This window comes from Scylla paramamosain, chromosome 36 (genome assembly GCF_035594125.1).
Source record: "Scylla paramamosain isolate STU-SP2022 chromosome 36, ASM3559412v1, whole genome shotgun sequence".
Taxonomy (NCBI): domain Eukaryota; kingdom Metazoa; phylum Arthropoda; class Malacostraca; order Decapoda; family Portunidae; genus Scylla; species Scylla paramamosain.
The window spans coordinates 5470516-5489407 of NC_087186.1; the positions used below are offsets into that span (position 1 = coordinate 5470516).

General features: G+C 41.6%; 3 protein-coding genes across 9 annotated transcripts in view; 2 read left to right on the forward strand and 1 right to left on the reverse strand.

Annotated features, from left to right (window-relative positions):
• The first annotated feature begins 2603 nt into the window (after positions 1-2603).
• LOC135090856 (cilia- and flagella-associated protein 251-like) lies at positions 2604-9849 on the forward strand. 7 transcript variants are annotated; one of them, XM_063987975.1, is made up of 5 exons: positions 2604-2872; positions 5807-5902; positions 6341-6515; positions 7355-7687; positions 8390-9849. In XM_063987975.1, exons 3-4 carry the CDS (start codon positions 6359-6361, stop codon positions 7645-7647), a joined length of 450 nt encoding a protein of 149 aa, XP_063844045.1. In that variant the 5' UTR covers positions 2604-2872; positions 5807-5902; positions 6341-6358; the 3' UTR covers positions 7648-7687; positions 8390-9849. The 7 variants fall into 7 exon arrangements, with proteins under 7 accessions (XP_063844045.1, XP_063844042.1, XP_063844043.1 ...); XM_063987976.1 differs by lacking the exon at positions 2604-2872 and adding an exon at positions 4416-4681; XM_063987972.1 differs by lacking the exon at positions 5807-5902 and having other exon boundaries at positions 2628-2872.
• An 8-nt stretch (positions 9850-9857) lies between these two features.
• Positions 9858-15692, reverse strand: LOC135090855 (fructose-1,6-bisphosphatase 1-like). The gene is given in 10 exon segments (XM_063987969.1): positions 9858-10238; positions 10240-10280; positions 10633-10720; positions 11019-11132; positions 11296-11349; positions 11351-11425; positions 11531-11675; positions 12414-12520; positions 13309-13453; positions 15274-15692. Coding segments are annotated over 10 exon segments (1005 nt in total). The 5' UTR covers positions 15450-15692; the 3' UTR covers positions 9858-10178.
• A 2713-nt stretch (positions 15693-18405) lies between these two features.
• The window catches only part of LOC135090853 (CSC1-like protein 2), a 22156-nt gene continuing 21669 nt past the window's right edge, over positions 18406-18892 (forward strand). Inside the window, 1 exon segment of the mRNA XM_063987958.1 lies at positions 18406-18511. Coding sequence (XP_063844028.1) covers positions 18446-18511 — 66 coding nt within the window. The 5' untranslated portion in view covers positions 18406-18445.

Below are 18892 nucleotides of genomic sequence, written 5' to 3' on the forward strand. Positions count from 1 at the left end.
CTCTCTCTCTCTCTCTCTCTCTCTCTCTCTCTCTCTCTCTCTCTCTCTCTCACAAGACATGTCACTGTCATACAAGTCTATAACATACGCTATCTTTCTTCAAACGCCAACATGTATGAAATCGTGAAGCAGCAATTTTTCTTATTTATTTATTTATTTATTTTATTTATTTATTTTTTTTAAGAATGATATATGATTATAAGTAAATAGTAAAAATCAACTTATTTGCCTTGAAATGATGAAACAACGAAACTAGAGTGGGAATGAGTGGGGAAGCGAGGCAAGGATAGGATGAGAAGGTTCCGGAGTGTGGTGGGGGAAGGAAGAGTCCAGCAGGGGCCAGCGTGGGGGTGAAGAGTCAAGGCAACAGAGGTGGTCACTTACAACTCTGCCCCTCCCTTCCCCTCCATCTCCCGCCACACGAGTTGCCACACCAATGTAATGTACGATAACTCAAAACTTTCATCAGCATTGCCACTTCGAAAGAAAACTATACATGTATGATAACTGTAAAGTGTAATAATTGAAGTTAGGAGTCACAGAAGCACGAATGAGAAGAAGGAATAGAAATTAAGTGATGGAAACCCAAGTGCATTGTCCTTTGCATCTGGTAACGTCTCCACATTCCTGTCTTTCCCATCCGTATTATTTTATTATTTGTGTGGTCCGTGAAATTTATGTAGACAAAGAGGAAGTTAGTCACAATTATTTGTCATCGGCACGCCTTCCGGAAGATAAAGGAAGAATAGGTTAGTGCGTATTGTATTATCTGAGTGGTATTGCTGGTTCCCAACGGACGTGTCTGACCCTGACCCTTATGTAATGAACTCCCAAAAAATTGATGATTCTGGCTTTTTTTTATATTTTTTTAAATTTTTTTAATGGCGTGGACAGCGTAGAGAGCACACCAGACGCACTTTATTCCATGTATACACTTACGGCGCCTGACGAAATTTTCATTTATAACTTTTAGGGGGAGCGGGAAGGGAAGGAATGAACACAACTTCCGATAAGGATACAAAAACCTGACCGTTACTATTTATCTGTGTGTGTGTGTGTGTGTGTGTGTGTGTCAAGCATAACCATATTCCCGCCACTGAGCAGTGAGCACTGCCTCATTCCCTCCCTCCTGGGAACAAGAACAAGGTGTGTGATAAGAGTACAACTCCGTTCGAACATAAAAGCCAATAGGAGCACAGATGGCAATAGGTTCGAGTGGCTGCTGATAAAGATAAACTGCGGATGCCTAAAGATGTCCTGTCAACTCCAACAGTATTATATGTTGCTATAGGCAGTTATATGTAAGTGCGCTTTTGTGTATTGTGTGTCATGTCGCCTTGCATACAGTACCTTTGATAAAATAGTGATGCAAGATCTACGTCATTATTTCTAAACAAGGAACCAAAGAAACACAAGGGGATGAGCGGTTAACACTACTTAAATAGAAATATTATAATGTGATAGCCACATCTCTGCACACGTCAGCGCTCCCATCATACGTTTCTCAAGTATCTTATCTAGGTTTACTGTACGAGTATGTTACATCTTGTTTTCCAGGACGCTGCTTCCATATGATGTTCAGAAATACCGTATCTCTCTTTCATAACAAAATTATAATTCTAGTCACGTAGTCCGGCCGGGCCTTGCCTTCCGCAATCGTATTATTCATCTCTCGTACTTTCCATCACATGCACACGCACGAGGACAAGTGGGCAGTGGGCTATCTCTCTGTCCATAGTGGAGTGCGTCGCTAGAACACGTGTGCAGCGGCACGTCTCTCACTGGAACGTTATCTAACTCTTTCCCCTCCATTCTAACTATTGTTTGTTATAGTTTAGGAGTTTCATTATTTTCCTATCCAACGTTTCCTTCTTATCTATCCAACCATTCCTTTAACTGTCTGCCTTGGTTATCCTGTTTACACCACAGGCAACGTGGAAAAACCAGCCACGTGGCAAGGTATTCGCCCGATCTCCATCAGATTCATTATTTTAATTGAAAGGGAAATAACACCTAATAATAATTGAATTTCTAACATTTACAGGAAGAAAAGAACATTGTGAAACTCTCTCTCTCTCTCTCTCTCTCTCTCTCTCTCTCTCTCTCTCTCTCTCTCTCTCCTCTCTCTCTCTCTCAGTAAAAAAAGAAAAAAAAAAACGGAAAGGAACGCAGCCTATAAAAGAATGTAAGTACGAGACATTTCAGAAAGGGACTCCAATAATCAGTAATAAGGAAATAATCGGTAATAATCGGTAATAAGGAAACATAACACTACTCACTAATTGTGTGAGTGTAAAGGATGAGGGGGAGAACGGAAGAACAAACAAGAAAGGCGTGGGGAGAGAAAACAAACAAAACAAAAACAAAAAAAAAAATAAGAAACATACAAGGAAACGCTTGTGGTGGTGGCAGTGATGTTAGTGAGATGGGTGTTACTGGGGACTCTAAGTGTAGAAACGGAGGGGAATAAAAAAAGAAAATAGAGTCGGTGTGCTGTGGAGAACCATTATGGGAACAAGGTAATGATGGTGGTGGTGGAGGCACGAGAAGTGTAAAAACGAGGGGAAAATAAGAAAAAAAAAAAAAAAAAAGACGAGTTGGTGTGGTGAGGAGAGCCTTGATGGGGCCGGAGTAGTGGTGGTATGGTGGTGGAGGTGGTGGTGGAGGCAGGGGCGGGGGTGTGGTGGCAGGAACGGCGGTGTCACGTGACCCCCGCCCACCACCACCACTCCGCGCGGCAGACCCCAGCCAGCCACACTTCAAAATTCGCCTCCGCATTTGTTTCAAGGATTTAAGCAACCAAACCCTTCCCATAATGTCGGACGACGCCACCACTGCACCAGCTGAGAATAACGTTGCTCCCTCCAGTGAGGTAAGACCGAAAAATATTTTAAAACGTTCCCCCCCAGCTCAGAAGAGACCAAGTGAAGCTGCTCGCCAAATACGGCCAAACAAGCTTTCCTTCAAAATTAAAGTCTTCCTTTATCCGCCATAGATAAGGAGTGTTTCTCAGTCGCAGGTATTCTGCGGGCCTAGAAGATGGCGTGGCCAAGGTAATTCTTCTTATTACCGTGAAGGAGTGGCGGAATTGTAGTTTTGAAGGGAGTCTGTGACGGCCAAAATGGCGAGCGACTCTGCTTGATCAATCCGCTCTTGGATGTTTGAAAACCAAATTTCCCGCCACCTGATCTTAGAAATTCCCGCCAAAAATGTTTCCTTTATGTGCCTTATTTCGATATGAAGAACTTAGGAGACGTGGAGAAGTGTGTTTGATACGCAAACTGTACGTTGTGGCTGAATGAGGAAGGAAAACAGTGAAATGATTCTTTAGATTATTCATGCAACGGCGGGAAACGGTTGGAGCGGGCTGTGGTCGATTGCTAGCCTCGGGGTGCCGCGGGTGCCTCAAAAAAAAAAAAAAAAAAAAAAAAAAAAAAAAAAAAAGAGAGAAAAAAAAAAAACTTGAGATTACTCCGGTGCTGTGCATTACATCTAGGTATGGCCTCATTTTAAGTGAGTGCAAGCAGAACGCTTACTCCAGGTTATGGTTGGGTGTGTTGCAAGGACAATTTCTATGCATGAATTTACGGGTTGAGGATGGTATTGCCATGTAGCTTTATAAGTTTATAGGGACGCATATACTGGCAGCTACGTGATCATTGTCAGACGTTTATTTTTTTTAAGCATACTCAAGATAAAGGTCGTGGATGCAAGGGCACAGCATTTTAACAGTCATCATGGTAGATACTGCCAGAAATAACATAAGAGAAGTCATTCTTTTCGAAGAAACAAAAGCAGCACATTCTTGGCAACGCGACAGCTCCCCCGTCATTGTTGATGCATGCAACATGGCTGGTGTCAGGAGTGACTGCCGCCCTCAACTAGCAGCATGTCTGGCAGGAATTCAGCGCCGTTCCGCAGGGTAACAGCAAGCAGGGGAGCCGCAGGGAGGGTGATGTCAGCTGCCGCCTGCCGGGCCTGACGCCACCCTTCACTATCTAGAGATATTGTGGTGCCGCCGCTTTGCCACGATCCTCAGTTTATCGCCCGGCTGTGTGATCTGTCGCTCATAGAATCCGCCACTGACCCTAACTTGTCAGCAATCGAAAAGTGTTGAAAAGATGCGAAAGGCAAGGGGAAGGCAGCGCACTCTCCCTCGCCCCCCCACGTCCCGTCAACCGACACAACTTGCTCGCTGCCGCAGCCCGAGCCAGCTGCTGCTGCATCCGCCGCTGCCAGTCACCCTTGTTGTACCCTTCCATGATATCTGGGTTCGAAAAGTTAGCCTTTCTGTATCGCATTATGTGGATGATCCTCTGGAGCAGAATGAAGAATATATATTTACCAAAACATTAGCGTCGATTACCATATGTTTAGACTGGGATATTCCAAACATTGATGACTGGGACACTGTAAGGATTATTTTTCCTACTTTGCTCAACGCGACGTAGGCAAGCTTGCTGGAACTGTAGCTTGATACCGTGTGTGTGTGTGTGTGTGTGTGTGTGTGTGTGTGTCGCTGAAGAGGCACAGCCGGGTTTTGTGTGTGGACGGGTTACAGAGCTCTTTACTGTGTGTCCTAAGCTTGAAACCAGAGCTTGGCGTTACCAGTGGCTGTGGGGGGCTAGGAAAGAAACTATTCCAATTCGTACACTTCACCTATAATCATTGGTAAAACCCAGTAAGTGGTGTTGACATTTCAATTTATTATTATTATTATTATTATTATTATTATTATTATTATTATTATTATTATTAATTACTATTATTATTAAATAATTATATTTTTTAAATTAACCATTTACCTGAAGTACGAATCTATTTTTAGGGAAAGTCTTGGGTCACATGAGGTTGTTATGGGTATGCTAGAGGGCAGGCCGCCAAGTTTTTTTTTTTTTTTTTTTTTTTTTTGGGGGGGGGTTTCTGGGAGTCAACAATGAACACTATATTTAACCAGCGTCGGAGTGTGCCATCTGTGGCCTGGGACGTGGTTGTGTCCAGGTTCGCACACCCGCTGTGGTGAGACCTCGATGCAGAACCAAGCCATACCCGGCTCTTGAGATGCAAACGTTACTTTAATATTACATTGTGATGACTTGCAAGTGCGTCAGCACTAGCTGAAGGGATGAGAACGTGGCGAGATGGGTGAGGAGCAGGAAACCCCCATCATCATAAGTGTGAGGTGACGCTGGATTGCCTGAGCGAAGCAGCAAGATGTCGGCAGCTTCATGGAGTATTGATCTAGCGCCAACACACTGGTTGCTTCCGTTACTGCCGATACGCTGCATCTACGCTGCCACTGCACTGCATAGATACCACCACGTTACCCTCACCACTGACGAATGATTAAAAATTTAACGTTTTGTTTACGTATTCCCATGATGCGTCAAATTTAGGACAGCAGCTTAGAATGAGGATAGGTTTTGTAGTACTGGCAGTGGCAAGGATCATCGTGATGGGCAATGCAAGGCAGCGTGTGGCTGACGGGCAGCGGCTCCAGGCTAGACTGGTTTCGTGGCGAATGAGACTTACGAACTACGCATTCACCTTTATTAGCACAAAAGATCTACAGATTTTAGGCTTGTCACTATCATGGGATTCTATGAGTGTGAATCTGTGGGATGATGCATATTTACAAAGGTATCTATATTTAGCACCATGCATGGATGTCCACGGGATATTAGGTTAGGGAAAAACATAATATCTTTTCATGATATTTATATCATTTATTGGTTTAGGAGAATGATAAGTATTGCAATAGTCGGTAAATGAATGACCAAGAGTGGCTTGTTCAACATCAACCCAGGCAGGTTGAGGGCGGTGAGGAGGCGTGTCCTGCCGCCGGCTGGAAGGTAGCCTAGCCTAGTGGTGGGGGCCGGCGGGCGGCAGCCGCTCCTTCACGGTAGGCGGCAACACATTGGTCATCTTTGCTTTATCATGCTTACCAAATACATCTCATCGTAGTGTCACCTGATCCTAAGATGTGTAATTTGTGTCAGTTAAAACCGGATCAAAAGTGTTCTGAGGAATCGCATGTCAGCCTGCACGCTAGGTGGCATGTGAGTGTGTGTGTGTGTATGTATGTGCGTGTGTGTTTGATTCCTTACCGCTGCATCCGTCCCGACAGGACAGCTTCACCATACTCATTGCATCGTTACCCTGTACCCCATGATTACCTTGAAAGTTCCCGGAATCAGTGTTGCACTATATGCCCCTTTCCATATGAATCAATTATAGGTAGCTATCATCTGCTTCAGGATATAGGGAAGAGTTTACCATAACATTACTTTGATGTTGAAGTGGGCGATGAATTAACTTCACTACGCACGACATTTTGCAGAGAAAAAACCGAACCAGTATGGCCTCACGAGCCACAGCGGAAGGCGAGGCACTACTGAAGGAGATGGGTTTTGAGGATAAGGAGACTCCGGGGCGCAGGAGGACGAGGGCGGCCATCAGGGGGGACGTTTACACACCACCCGCCAAGAAGGAGAAGAAAGCGCCTACCCCAGGAAGTAAGGACAACTTGAGGAGCTCTCTCTCTCTCTCTCTCTCTCTCTCTCTCTCTCTCTCTCTCTCTCTCTCTCTCTCAAACGTTAGTGCATCGTTTATTGACCTTTCATAATAGGTTGTAGTGGAAATTAATGGGATTTTTAGGGAGGTTTTCATAATTTAAGGGAAGTTTTAATAAGAATGCTGTTTCATCAATGAAAAAAAAAAATAGAAAATCGAGCGTTTCAGAATTAGGGACTTGGTGTATGCTGACTCACATACATACGCTGAATAAAATAGATACAATGTGTAGACTTGGTAGGCATGAGGCAGTGTTTAAGGATCCATATCAGTCTTGTATGGGCGCCATATTAAATTACCTTACCACGTGTTACAATATACGACATACAGAGGCTTTGCGGTATTGTGAAATATGATACATAGGCTCTGGGGGAGAAAGGAGGCCAGAGGAATTAAAACCGGTTTGTAGATTAGTATTATTAAATGTAGGTGTGTAAAGTCTTGTAGGATGTCAGTGCAAGAGGATAGGATGGGGATGAAGCCTACTTCCTGAGTGAAATGTTAAATTGCACCTGTTCTGGTGACTTTTTTGCCACTATTATAATTTTCTTTTGCTCGCAAAATGTACAGCTTATACACTTTTCATGGTCTTCAATTTCCTTGGTATGAAGTATTTGTTTTTCTCTCTCTCTCTCTCTCTCTCTCTCTCTCTCTCTCTCTCTCTCTCTCTCTCTCTCTCTCTCTCTCTCTCTCTCTCTCTCTCTCTCTCTCTCTCTCTCCCCTATAAGATAGTAAGTCTCGCAAAATTAAGCATGTCACTGTACGTTGCTTTATTGGCCAGCTGGACGAAGAGGAAGGCCGCCAAAGAAAACTGAAGAGAAGAAAGAAGAAGAACCAGTTGGTGAGGAGGAGGAGGAGGAGGAAAAGAAGGAAGAAGAGGAAGCAAAGGAGGTAGAGAAGGAAGAAGAGGCTAAGGAAACAAATGAAAAGGCAGAGGACAAAGAGAAGGAGGAAAATGAGGCTCCAGCAGAAGCGGAAGAAGCAGCAAAGGAGACGGAGGAAGCTAGTGCTGATGGGGAGGCAGAGGGGGAGAAGGAGGAAAAGAAAGAAGATAAGGAGGAGAAGGCTGAGTGAAGGGAGTGCAGTCAGCCATGGTACAAATGTCTACCTGATGGTGAGTGGAAGTTCACATTGTTATCACCAACTTAACTTTAACCTTACATGTGCATTGAGATGAGTAAGTAATTTAATAAGCAAAGAGAAGTAATTGAGAGAAAAGAGAACAGTGAATGAGCTCCTATAGCTGTGTGGCTGATAAGGCAGAATTGTTAGAGCCCTGTAGGAACATTGTGATAATCTTATCAAATCTACTCTGACACCTATTAACTCAAGGGGTGGCCAGTGCCATAATTTTGCTTTTAATTTCCATCTCTCTCTCTCTCTCTCTCTCTCTCTCTCTCTCTCTCTCTCTCTCTCTCTCTCTCTCTCTCTCTCTCTCTCTCTCTCTCTCTCTCTCTCTCTCTCTCTCTCTCTCTCTCTCTCTCTCAGGTGGTACAGCAAGGTCTTCCTTTGTCATCCTTAGTATTCTGAGGTGTATGCATGTGCAACAGGGAGTGTTGTGGGGATGTTATATATGTATTATAATGATGGCATCAACAAACCAGTGTAGTCTTTTGTATTTTATATCGCTTGAGAGAAATGAATTTTTTACCAGGAGGATGGATGTTGCTTATTTCCGTAACATTTAGCCCCTTTCTTCATACATGGGAATGGCATCAGAGGGAACAAGTGTAGACTTAAGAAATTATATGCTTACTAAGTCCTGTATATTTTCATAGAATTTAACATTTTGTTTGTTGTTTTTGTATTGTTCCAGATTCATAAAAGTACACAGTAAGGTTGTAAGGTGTATGTGTGAGAGTTTGTCAGCGCACAGGAAGGCAGGGAAGTGAAGGGCAGTGTGGCCACACCTCATGGAACTTCATCTGAACGTCCAGCTCTGAAGATCCGCTGTGTCCTTGTGGCTTTATCGGGGAATTGTAATTTTTTGTGCCAAAGCATGTAACTTAAGGGTTGTTAAAAATTTTAAGATTGAACTTGTCCGAAAACTTTTACTCAAAGAATGTATTTTTACGTATTCCAAATCTCATGAAAATAGTTTCTCTTCTTCCAGATGTTGATAATACAAATTGTCACTTTGATATTTTTGAAATGCTGGTGATGGCTAAAAGATACCTGTGAAAACACCTATGCCTGACAACGTTCTGACAGGGCTTGGTGTGAACAAAGTCTGTGCAATCATATCTTGCTCCAGAGAGAGCACCTCAGTTTCATACAAAATGTTTTTTGTGTGTATCATAGTCTGTACTGAGTGAGTGGTATTAGGTTGTTTTTAGAATTTTTTAATGTGTGTATACTGAGTGGGAAACAAATTAGAAGTTTTTGTTGTAGGAGACAGATGTGTTGTTTTCTTCAGTCCCCTCTGGTTATATTGTCCAGTGGGAGGCCAGAAGGACAAGTGTTTGACTCATCAGTTTACTCGCCAGGATCTATGCACCCATGTGTCAGGTGGAGCTTCAGTCAGGATCAGCACCCCTTGGTGTGTGGGACACAGGTGTGGATGTGACAGTGAAATTGAAATGTGATTCCTTATTTTTTACTTGTGACTTTAATACCAACCTCATGTGTTCCAATGTACAGGGGTGCTGGCAGACTTGGCTTTGCTCTTGGTTCATGAGAGCACAATGAACGTGCAAAGGTATAGCGAGTGCAGTGGCTCCGAGTCAAGACGTCGCACTAATCTGGCTGTTTACACTGGATACATTCAATGTCATTATATATGAAAAATTTTGTTCAAAGCTTTAAACGTGTGGTGTTAAGTTAAAAAAAAATGTGGAAATTTAGTTTTTGCTCCTTAGGAGTTGTATTAGTAAATTATAGGTAATGTGAAATTTTAAATCTACATGGAGAAAAATTTATGAATTGAGTTCCTATTTTAATCATACCCACAGCTCTGTGGGCCACCAGGCTAAGGTTATGTGTTTACATGATTGCATAATGTTCTCATTCCTCAAAATAATTTAAGCATTACACGAAGCAATATGTAGTACATGAAAGATTTATATTTTGTTCACAACAAAATTTTAATAGAGTGAGCATTGCAGAGTGTTTATCACTAATACATGACCCTAGTTGGTGTGAAGGAAGGGTAAAGCTGGGTTGTGGGGTCACTAAGCCACCTCAACAATACCTCTCAATTTTGTTACATAACATGGGGAATTTTGTATGAACACAGTTACTTTTACAAGCATAGAATTTTCAAACCTTCCTTTCAAAGTCTTGTATCATTATAACCTTTTATTCTCCATAACAGCATTACATAAGAGCTTGAGTTTGAAGTAGAATGGTAATATTTCGCTGGACTGATCATAACGTGTAAACAAAAAAGAAAAAATGGAAAATGTTAGTCTCAGTCCATACAGACAACAAAAATACACTTAGCCACACCATTAGGCATCTGCTACCATACATACTTTTACCTCCATTTCTGAGTATAGTTCAGAACTTATTGCACTGCTTGCAAGATTTAGCATAAAGTAAAATGACACAAGTTAAAATCATTCAGCCATTCAAATATCATTTCTTGTTCAAGATAACAGGTGTTACTACAAACCATGCTTTTTGTACAGATCAATAATGTCCTGCACATCACCAGCAGAGCCCAAGGAAGATAGGTGTGCGCTGGTGGATGTCTGTTGGCATAATGTCTGGAAAGAATGAAAAAATGGGATAAGAGCAAGGGACTTCACATGGCAAATATAGCTCACACTTGCCTTATTATGAATGGAATCATTTAGTCAAAATGGTCCCTACTATTACCTAAAGCAGTAACAGGATCCAATAAGAAAGCTAAGAGTATACCATGTATACTTTGTGTTCCACAGACTCAGTACCCATATAATTTGTGAATCACAATTCTGATGGCTGAGTGATCAAAAAATCACAGTGCTGACTGTTGGTGAATAGTCTTAGCTGGTTACTTTTACACTGTTCATGATTAGAGAGTTCAGTGCCTAAATTTACTGATTAGCTGACTGACAGATGACAGTTTCAACTTACCAAGGATGGGCATCTTCCCTGTTGTGGCCTTGCCTCCAGCCTGCTGCACCAGGAAGGCCATTGGGTTGCACTCATAGAGGAGACGCAGCTGAGAAGTGAAAACAAGGGTTACATGTAACATTCATGATTCATCTTTATACACAACTGCCTACCTAACACAAGTAAGTCAAGATTATGATTCTTGTTAACTTGATCCAAATCTTTGTGAATGCCTGTTACAAATTTATACATATAATGCATTTTTTTAGATACTACATAAATATATGCATATGACAAAACTACTTGCCTAGTTGGTTTCAGTTAACATTTGTATTGCTCATCAAGACTACTTGTAATTAAGCACAATAACAGAAAGCCATGTGCGTGGTTTTACTGGAGATTCTCACCTTTCCCTTGGGGGCATCAGCTGTGGCAGGGTACATGAAAATGCCTCCATACTTGATGGTGCGGTGAACATCAGCCACCATTGAGCCAATGTAGCGAGCACCTGCCTTCTTCTCCTACAAGTTAAAATATCTGGTATTAGAAAAATTTTTGGAATTTCACCTAAGGATGTTGATGCAAAAGTACTTCAAATCTGAATTTCAGCTCCAGTTAAGAATAATCTAATCCATGCATTACAAGGGTCCCTGGCTTGTATGTATATCAGACTCTTTAGCTAACCTTCTTGCCCTTGACAAATTCTGAAACGGCAGGATCCCACAGGTTAGCATAGCCCCTCATTCAGACTGTAGATCTTCCCTCTCTCCTTGATTGTCATGTTGGGATCAGTCAGCACAAACTCTCCAATGCTCTGACAAAGGAAAAAGAAATTATATCAATTGTTCCACACAGTCATACAAACCACAAACACCACAGCAGAGCAATCACCAGGGTGTGTTCCATAATTGTTCCTCACCGGGTCCAACATGAAGCCGTTGACACCATTGCCGGTAGAGATAACCATCATTGTGGCAGAACCATAGAGGGCATACCCTGCAGCCACTATACTGTTGCCAGGCTGGAGGGCATCGTTTACATTGGGGTCCGTGTCTGTTGACTTCCTACTGGTAGAAATTAATGGTCAAGAGCAGTTTGAAGAAAGGAGACATTTCATAGTTTTGCAGATACACATATACTATTACTTGTTGCTGAATGTCATCTAAACTTAAATTTCAGGAACTTATCTACTATATCATAGCCTTGAAGGAAATATAATTAGTAACCTATGTATCCCTCTATTCTGTTGTGTAGACCTTCACCAACTCTCTCTCAACCTCCACCAACTCTCTCTCAACCTCCACCAACTCTCTCTCAACCTTCACCAACTCTCTCTCTCTCTCTCTCTCTCTCTCTCTCTCTCTCTCACGACACAGGAAAATCCATATACGATATATATATAGAGTGTGTGTGTGTGTGTGTGTGTGTGTGTGTGTGTGTGTGTGTGTGTGGAGAGAGAGAGAGAGAGAGAGAGAGAGAGAGAGAGAGAGAGAGAGAGAGAGAGAGAGAGAGAGAGAGAGAGAGAGAGAGAGAATGGATGAATCAAGTAAGAAGGCAGACCCGATACACATCATACAGACTCTCTCTCTCTCTCTCTCTCTCTCTCTCTCTCTCTCTCTCTCTCTCTCTCTCTTTCTGACTAATAAAAATACCACTATACCAATCAATCAGTCAGTGAAATATGCTACACACACACACACACACATACACACACACACACATAAATGTAACAATTTTTCTGACATACTCATACAGCCTTCCATACTAATGATTCCACAAGAAAATGGGAGTAATATACCAACCTGTATATGGAGAAAATAGATCCAATGGACACCAGACAGTCAATATTAGAGGAACCATCAAGGGGATCAAAGCACACCACATATTTCCCCTGACGTTCCCTCTCCACCTGTGAATAAGCAACAGATGTAAAACAATGCCACATAACAGAGGGGAGGCACACACACACACATCAGCTTGGGGGACAAACCTAGGAGAGATGAGACTATGGTACAGAGAAAATAGCATGCTAGAAGCAGAAGCAGAAGGAAGGGAGGAAGACCAAAAAAGATTTATGGATGCATTGAAGAAAGACTCGTGGGTGATGACTGAAACAGGAGACATAGTGAGGTGGAGATAGGTGACCTGTTGTGGCGACCCTTAATGAAAGCAGCCAAATGGAGGTACAAAAGTGCCTCGAACGTGGATCTCCGTGATGTAAGGCCATCTATCAAACTCCTTATCATACACACACTGGGGGATTGAAATTAAATGTGATCTTCAAAAATGTTGTGAAAAGATTCCCTAATTTTTATTAAATGTACAATACACTGTCTTTTCTAGTTATTAATAAGGGAGTTAATGTGTGTGTGTGTGTGTTAACAGACAGGTACTTAATGTAATTATGTAGTCTATACGTATCTACATTTGGTGTGTACAGTATAAGTAAAAAGCAGAGTATGTGAATCTATTTGGTAATGAGGTAACATCTTTCCGATAACTCTGATAAGAAAAATGCAGCAACATCATGCCAAAGATTGCATAATAAAAAAAAATATATAGCAATCTACAAACTACGGAATGCACCAACAAATCTTACAAAGTATATATATATATATATATATATATATATATATATATATATATATATATATATATATATATATATATATATATATATAAGCACCATGCTCTCACCTCTATTACGGTTTTGTTCTCCTCTGAAACCAACAGGCAGGTGGTGTAGGAGGAACTCAGCATGTTGATAAAGAGGTCGTTGGCTAGCACATCCAACTTCTTGACCTCCTCGCCCTGCACGTTCACATCTCCCGCCATGCCGAATCTAGAAAGCATCGTGTATCAGTGTTGTATTATGAACCAAAGAGTTTTCATATTAGGATTAGTACTGATTTGTTCCAATACACAAAGGAACACAAAGATGAAACAAACATTATGTTGCACCATTTATTACACTTCCTTATGGATGGATGACATTAACTATGATGGTGCACGTGATGGTGGTGATGGTGACAATAATGACCGATGATGGAGATGAGGACTACGATGATAATGATGATTATGATTATCATTACTTTGGTGGTAATGATAATGATGGAAGTGGAGGTGATTACGACGGTAATGGCGATAATGATACTAATGATAGTAATACAGATGGTAGTAATGACCATGATGATAACGATAACAATGATCATGATGATAATGATGGCATAGTGGTGGTAATGAGAGTAGTGATGATAATAATATCGAAGGCAGTAATGGCTATAATTATGATAGCAATGATACTAATGGTAGTAATAATGATGATATATGGTGATGATGACGAATAATAATCAAGAGTGATGACGAGAACGATAGTGATAATGACAGCGATGACGACAATGGTAACAAGAGATGCATACGCTAACAGTTCATAATAATTAGTTGAACAGCATTTAGCACCACCACGACACAACATCAACATAAAAGGTCACTTGAAGCTAAAAACACACAAAAAAAATCATCATAAGGCCCCGCCTCAACAAACTAAGCGTTCATTGGCTGGCTGGGATGTGGGTAGAGCGCTGATTGGCCTAGGTTGTGGTGTGTCTGGGGCTGGCAACAAGTGAAGGTCGTAGGGATGCCAGCTGGGGCATTTTCATTGTAACTCCTACGCATACGCCCACATCTCTATTTCACTTTTTTTCCTAGTGTTGAAAGAAACTGAGTGTGAGTGTAACAAGGTAAAAAGGTTTTCGTGAGGACGCTAGCTACTTCAGTCACCAGTCACAAAAATGGTAGAGTAGCTGCTGTTACCATGGCAATCAGGGTGCTCACTCTCAGGCTCCGTCCTTGGGGGTCCAAAGTCGTTGTCTCACGGATAACAACTATTAAAAGTAAGTGCGATGAACCAACTCTTACTTTATTAGTATTTCTGTGTGTGTGTGTGTGTGTGTGTGTGTGTGTGTGTGTGTGTGTGTGTGTGTGGTCAATAATTTCTAACGGTAAATATAGATTCCACACTTCTCTCTTGTGGACGAAACTGAATTAAACCTTATGTTCTACTGCTATAACTGTCATTACAGTTATAACATTGTCTTCAAATAAACCTAACACGCACAATACCCTAAGTGATTATTTAGAAATAGTAAATATGGAATGATGATATGCTTCGCAATCAGCTATGCATGTTATTTAACAGAAAATCTTTGTCTGCCATAGACAGGTGTGATTCTATGCACTGTCTTTGTAACTGGTGTCTAAATAGTGTATGGGCGACCTATTTGTGGTTTTCTCGCAAGTCGCTGATTGAAAAAAAAACATGTGTTAACGGTACCTCAGTTCAGACATTCCACAGACCAAGCCTATGGCCCTCTACGTGGCCTAATGATTCTCTTAACTTACACTCGTATTCTTCAGCTTGTTGTCAGGACGTAATGAAATAATGTTGTATGTGTGAAGTTTTGTAAAATCTTCACTGTTTTTACAAGGAAATGGATGACATGGGATGACATTTCTCTAAAAATGTGCGACCGGTGAATCTGTCGAGGTTTAACGACGCAGGTATACCCAACGCCTTGAGTATACCCACAGAGAATAACCAGAGTGAAAAATTGTACACTGATAGACATTGTACAATATGATATCAAACCATGTAACACTTACAATTTTGCGATCCCTGCCTTCCTCACAGCCGAGGAAATGGCTTTTACAGCTGTCTGGATGCAGACGAGGAGTTGGGTGAGGTCACCGGAGGCGTGCGGGATTTTCTTCTGCTCGGCCAATGTAAAGCGAGTCAGCGACATGCAGTTGGTGTCAATGGGAGGGCCGCCAGATGTCATTTTGGTGGTTAAAGCTGGTGCTGTGAGTCCTTAAAAGAATTCTGTAGTAGGGGCGAGGTGGAGAGCGTATGGCGTGCCTCAGGAGCCGAGCAGGACCCGCGGTGATCTGTTCGTTCTCCTCGCCACGTCCACCACCACCACCACCAGTTACTTGTTCAAGGTGAAACTGCTCATTGCCAGTGATCACTTTCAAATATTATACGGGAATACTTCTTTTTACTGATGCACCACTTGTTTGTTTGCTGAATCTGATAATGACACCTCCCTAAGTTATATAGTTCACATTGTTATACTTATGTAGACTGATGTAACTGTTGCCAACGGTGGAATGTCATGTTAGGCTTAAAAAAAGTAAGAAAAGAGAGAGGCGAGGAGAGAGCGGAGCTGCAGTTAACTACTTCATGGGTCTATGAATATAACACACTGTCTCTGGGAACCCATGAAACCGCAAGTATCCTGCTTGTAAATAAAATATTGCAACAGTCACTAGATTTAAAGAATGCTGTGTCAAATTCATATGTGTGGCAGATAAACAGTACGACTTGTTATTTATACGAGTAAGTTCTAAGTACCCACTGAGGCGGTCGATACTACAGGTGTTTTTTTCATCAGTGGAGAACGTTGGTGTTTTAACTGATATATATATTTTTTTCAGCTTTTTATCCAACTTGCTTAACATTTCCTGCACTGTCTTATAATCAGCTAGTGCATCTCCATAGTCACTTATAAATGTCCACATCCACCATCTCCTAACATCTTGCATCTCAGTCAACCCTTCATTACGTATAAACACGCTCCTCGTCACCTTCCACTATCGCCGTGTACTATACAGCTTCACCGTCCTCACTATCTACAATTGCCTCACCTTGATAATCTTATTGGTCTTCCCCGCCACCTTGCTCACTTTCTCCCATCCTCATTACTATCCGTGTCTTTATTTTAAGCTATTTTCCTCGCCATTATCTTGACCACCAGCCGTATCTCGATTCCTTCCTGTGGCTTGCTCTCTCCATGTTTACCTGCAGCTCAAGTATTATTGCATTTTTTTTTCTTTATTTACAGGTTTTAATATTTTTCCTTCATATTTTGTCTGCGTGTGTCTATAATTGCTCTCTCTCTCTCTCTCTCTCTCTCTCTCTCTCTCTCTCTCTCTCTCTCTCTCTCTCTCTCTCTCTCTCTCTCTCTCTCTCTCGACACAAGAAAATCCATGTATGATGTATATATAGCGTGTGTGTGTGTGTGTGTGTGTGTGTGTGGAGAGAGAGAGAGAGAGAGAGAGAGAGAGAGAGAGAGAGAGAGAGAGAGAGAGAGAGAGAGAGAGAGAGAGAGAGAGAGAAAGGATGGATGAAGTAGGAAGGCAGACCCGAAACACATCATAGACAGACTCCACGCCCGCTGTACGAGGCGTGTCAGAGGTTGTATCAGTGTCTTCTCTTTAGGCAGGACACCGAGAAATTCCAGAATTCAGAAGAACAAACTGAAGAGAATGCTGCATCTAAATCCTTACCCATTGATCCTTACCTTACCTAGCATCGTTACATCAATTCATTATCACCATCATATATTTATCGCTTCTTTTACCATGTAACATTTACATCGTGATTAATTGATGAACACCTACCATCGCTATATCAATTAATTATCACTACAATAATCATCACTTCCTTTAACATCCTTATTTTTCATTACGAGGTTGGACATAACATTAACTGATAGTACCTAGGTATTACTTACTCTTATTATTGAAATAGGAAAGGACGTTCTAGTATATGATGGAGGCCACAAAGAGTATGATACAGTAGTTACAGCACTATAGAAGAGACCAGGAGGCACTTGGTCCATGTCTACCAGTGCCATTTATGAAGACGAGAGGTAGTAAACACGAGCCGTAGAGTTGGTGAAAGGTGGTATGTGATTACCGTAGACTTAAACACCGGAAAGTAAATCTAGGGGAAACTTTAATAAATAAATAAACGAGTAAATAAATACCAGATCCGTTTAAATATTCATGTGTGTGTTTGTGTGTGTGTGTGTGTGTGTGTGTGTGTGTGTGTGTGTGTGTGTGTGTCAGGCAGAGTGACAGATACGTGTAGGTGTTCCCATCAAGAGTCAGGTAGCTTATCAAAACATCACACCCGTCACATCACAGCACAGACGACACGTGGCGTTCATTAAAACAATCATACACTTATTTTATGCCTCTTTCCTTCCTATTATTATTATTATTATTATTATTATTATTATTATTATTATTATTATTATTCAGGTTGCCACAAGGAGGAAAATCTTGGGCCACTTGAGGGAACAATGCCGCAAGGTGACCGCTGCTGGAAGGGACTAAGGCAGACACACACAAAATGGAAGGCTGATCTGCGTACGTGGAATGTCATAGCTTTGAGTGACGTCGGAGGCAGTAAGTATCACACACACACACACACACACACACACACACACACACACACACACACACACACACACACACTGTTTTCTCGCCAGGCTTGACACAGGAAACCGTTCATGATAACACGGCAGCTCTTTACTCATTCACGAACCAGAATGTATGCGCTTGCTTACCGCGTCTCTCAACATACATTTGTAGGAAATATTATGTATACAGGTTTTGCTTAGTGTCACTTATACACGTATACACAGACTAGACAACATTATGCACATAAAGGATGATCAATTAGTTGTGAAGCTAACTTTTGAAATTAAATACGTAGACCTCATAGAGGATATGAGAGATGAAGTGGATGAAGAGGAGAGGGAGAAAAAAAAAAAGATGGTCAGTAGGTCAGGGCTAAAGAAATAATTGTATTTAGTATTTAACTCATGCACCTTCCTACAAATCTAGCTCTTGTAGAGGAAAGAGGAAGGAAAGGGATGGCCAATTAATTAAGTATTAACAGCACTACATTTTGCAATTAATTTTAATATAAATTATGTGTTCTCTATACCGTTAAGATGAAGACACGTAAGAGACTCACAGAGAAGCGATGCCAGCCTTCCTGACGGCGTTGGAGATGCTCTTGACTGCAGTCTGGATGGCCATCACCAGCATGGTAAGTTCCCCCGTCGCGTGCGGGTGTTTCTTCTGTTCCTTCAGGATGTACCTCGTCAGCGTCATACAATTGGTATCGATCTGATTGCCCTGAGTCGTCATTTTTCCGACCTGGTGGTGAAAGGTTTGAAAGGCATCACAATTTATAGTTTGGCGGTCCTTCTCCTCCCTGATACATGACCTATGCACGACCTTCCGGGCCCTGACTGCAGACTCACGGCAGTGCTGACAATGAAACATTATTGATTATTTCATTAAAAAAAAAAAAAGCACCATCACAAAATTATTGGATAACTAAAAGGTACATCACTTGTTCACTCACGTTACATGAAAGTAATAAAGCAAAACATGTTTTCCACCAATCAATAATTTTATGATTTAT

What these genes read in the sequence shown, in the direction of transcription:
- LOC135090856 (XM_063987970.1), top strand. Translation starts at nt 4,122, where the DNA reads ATGCGAAAGGCAAGGGGAAGGCAGCGCACTCTCCCTCGCCCCCCCACG. An exon ending in TACCCTTCCATGATATCTGG is followed by an intron (nt 4,272 to 6,340) that starts GTTCGAAAAGTT and finishes GACATTTTGCAG; the next exon opens with AGAAAAAACCGAACCAGTAT. An exon ending in GAAAGCGCCTACCCCAGGAA is followed by an intron (nt 6,516 to 7,354) that starts GTAAGGACAACT and finishes TTTATTGGCCAG; the next exon opens with CTGGACGAAGAGGAAGGCCG.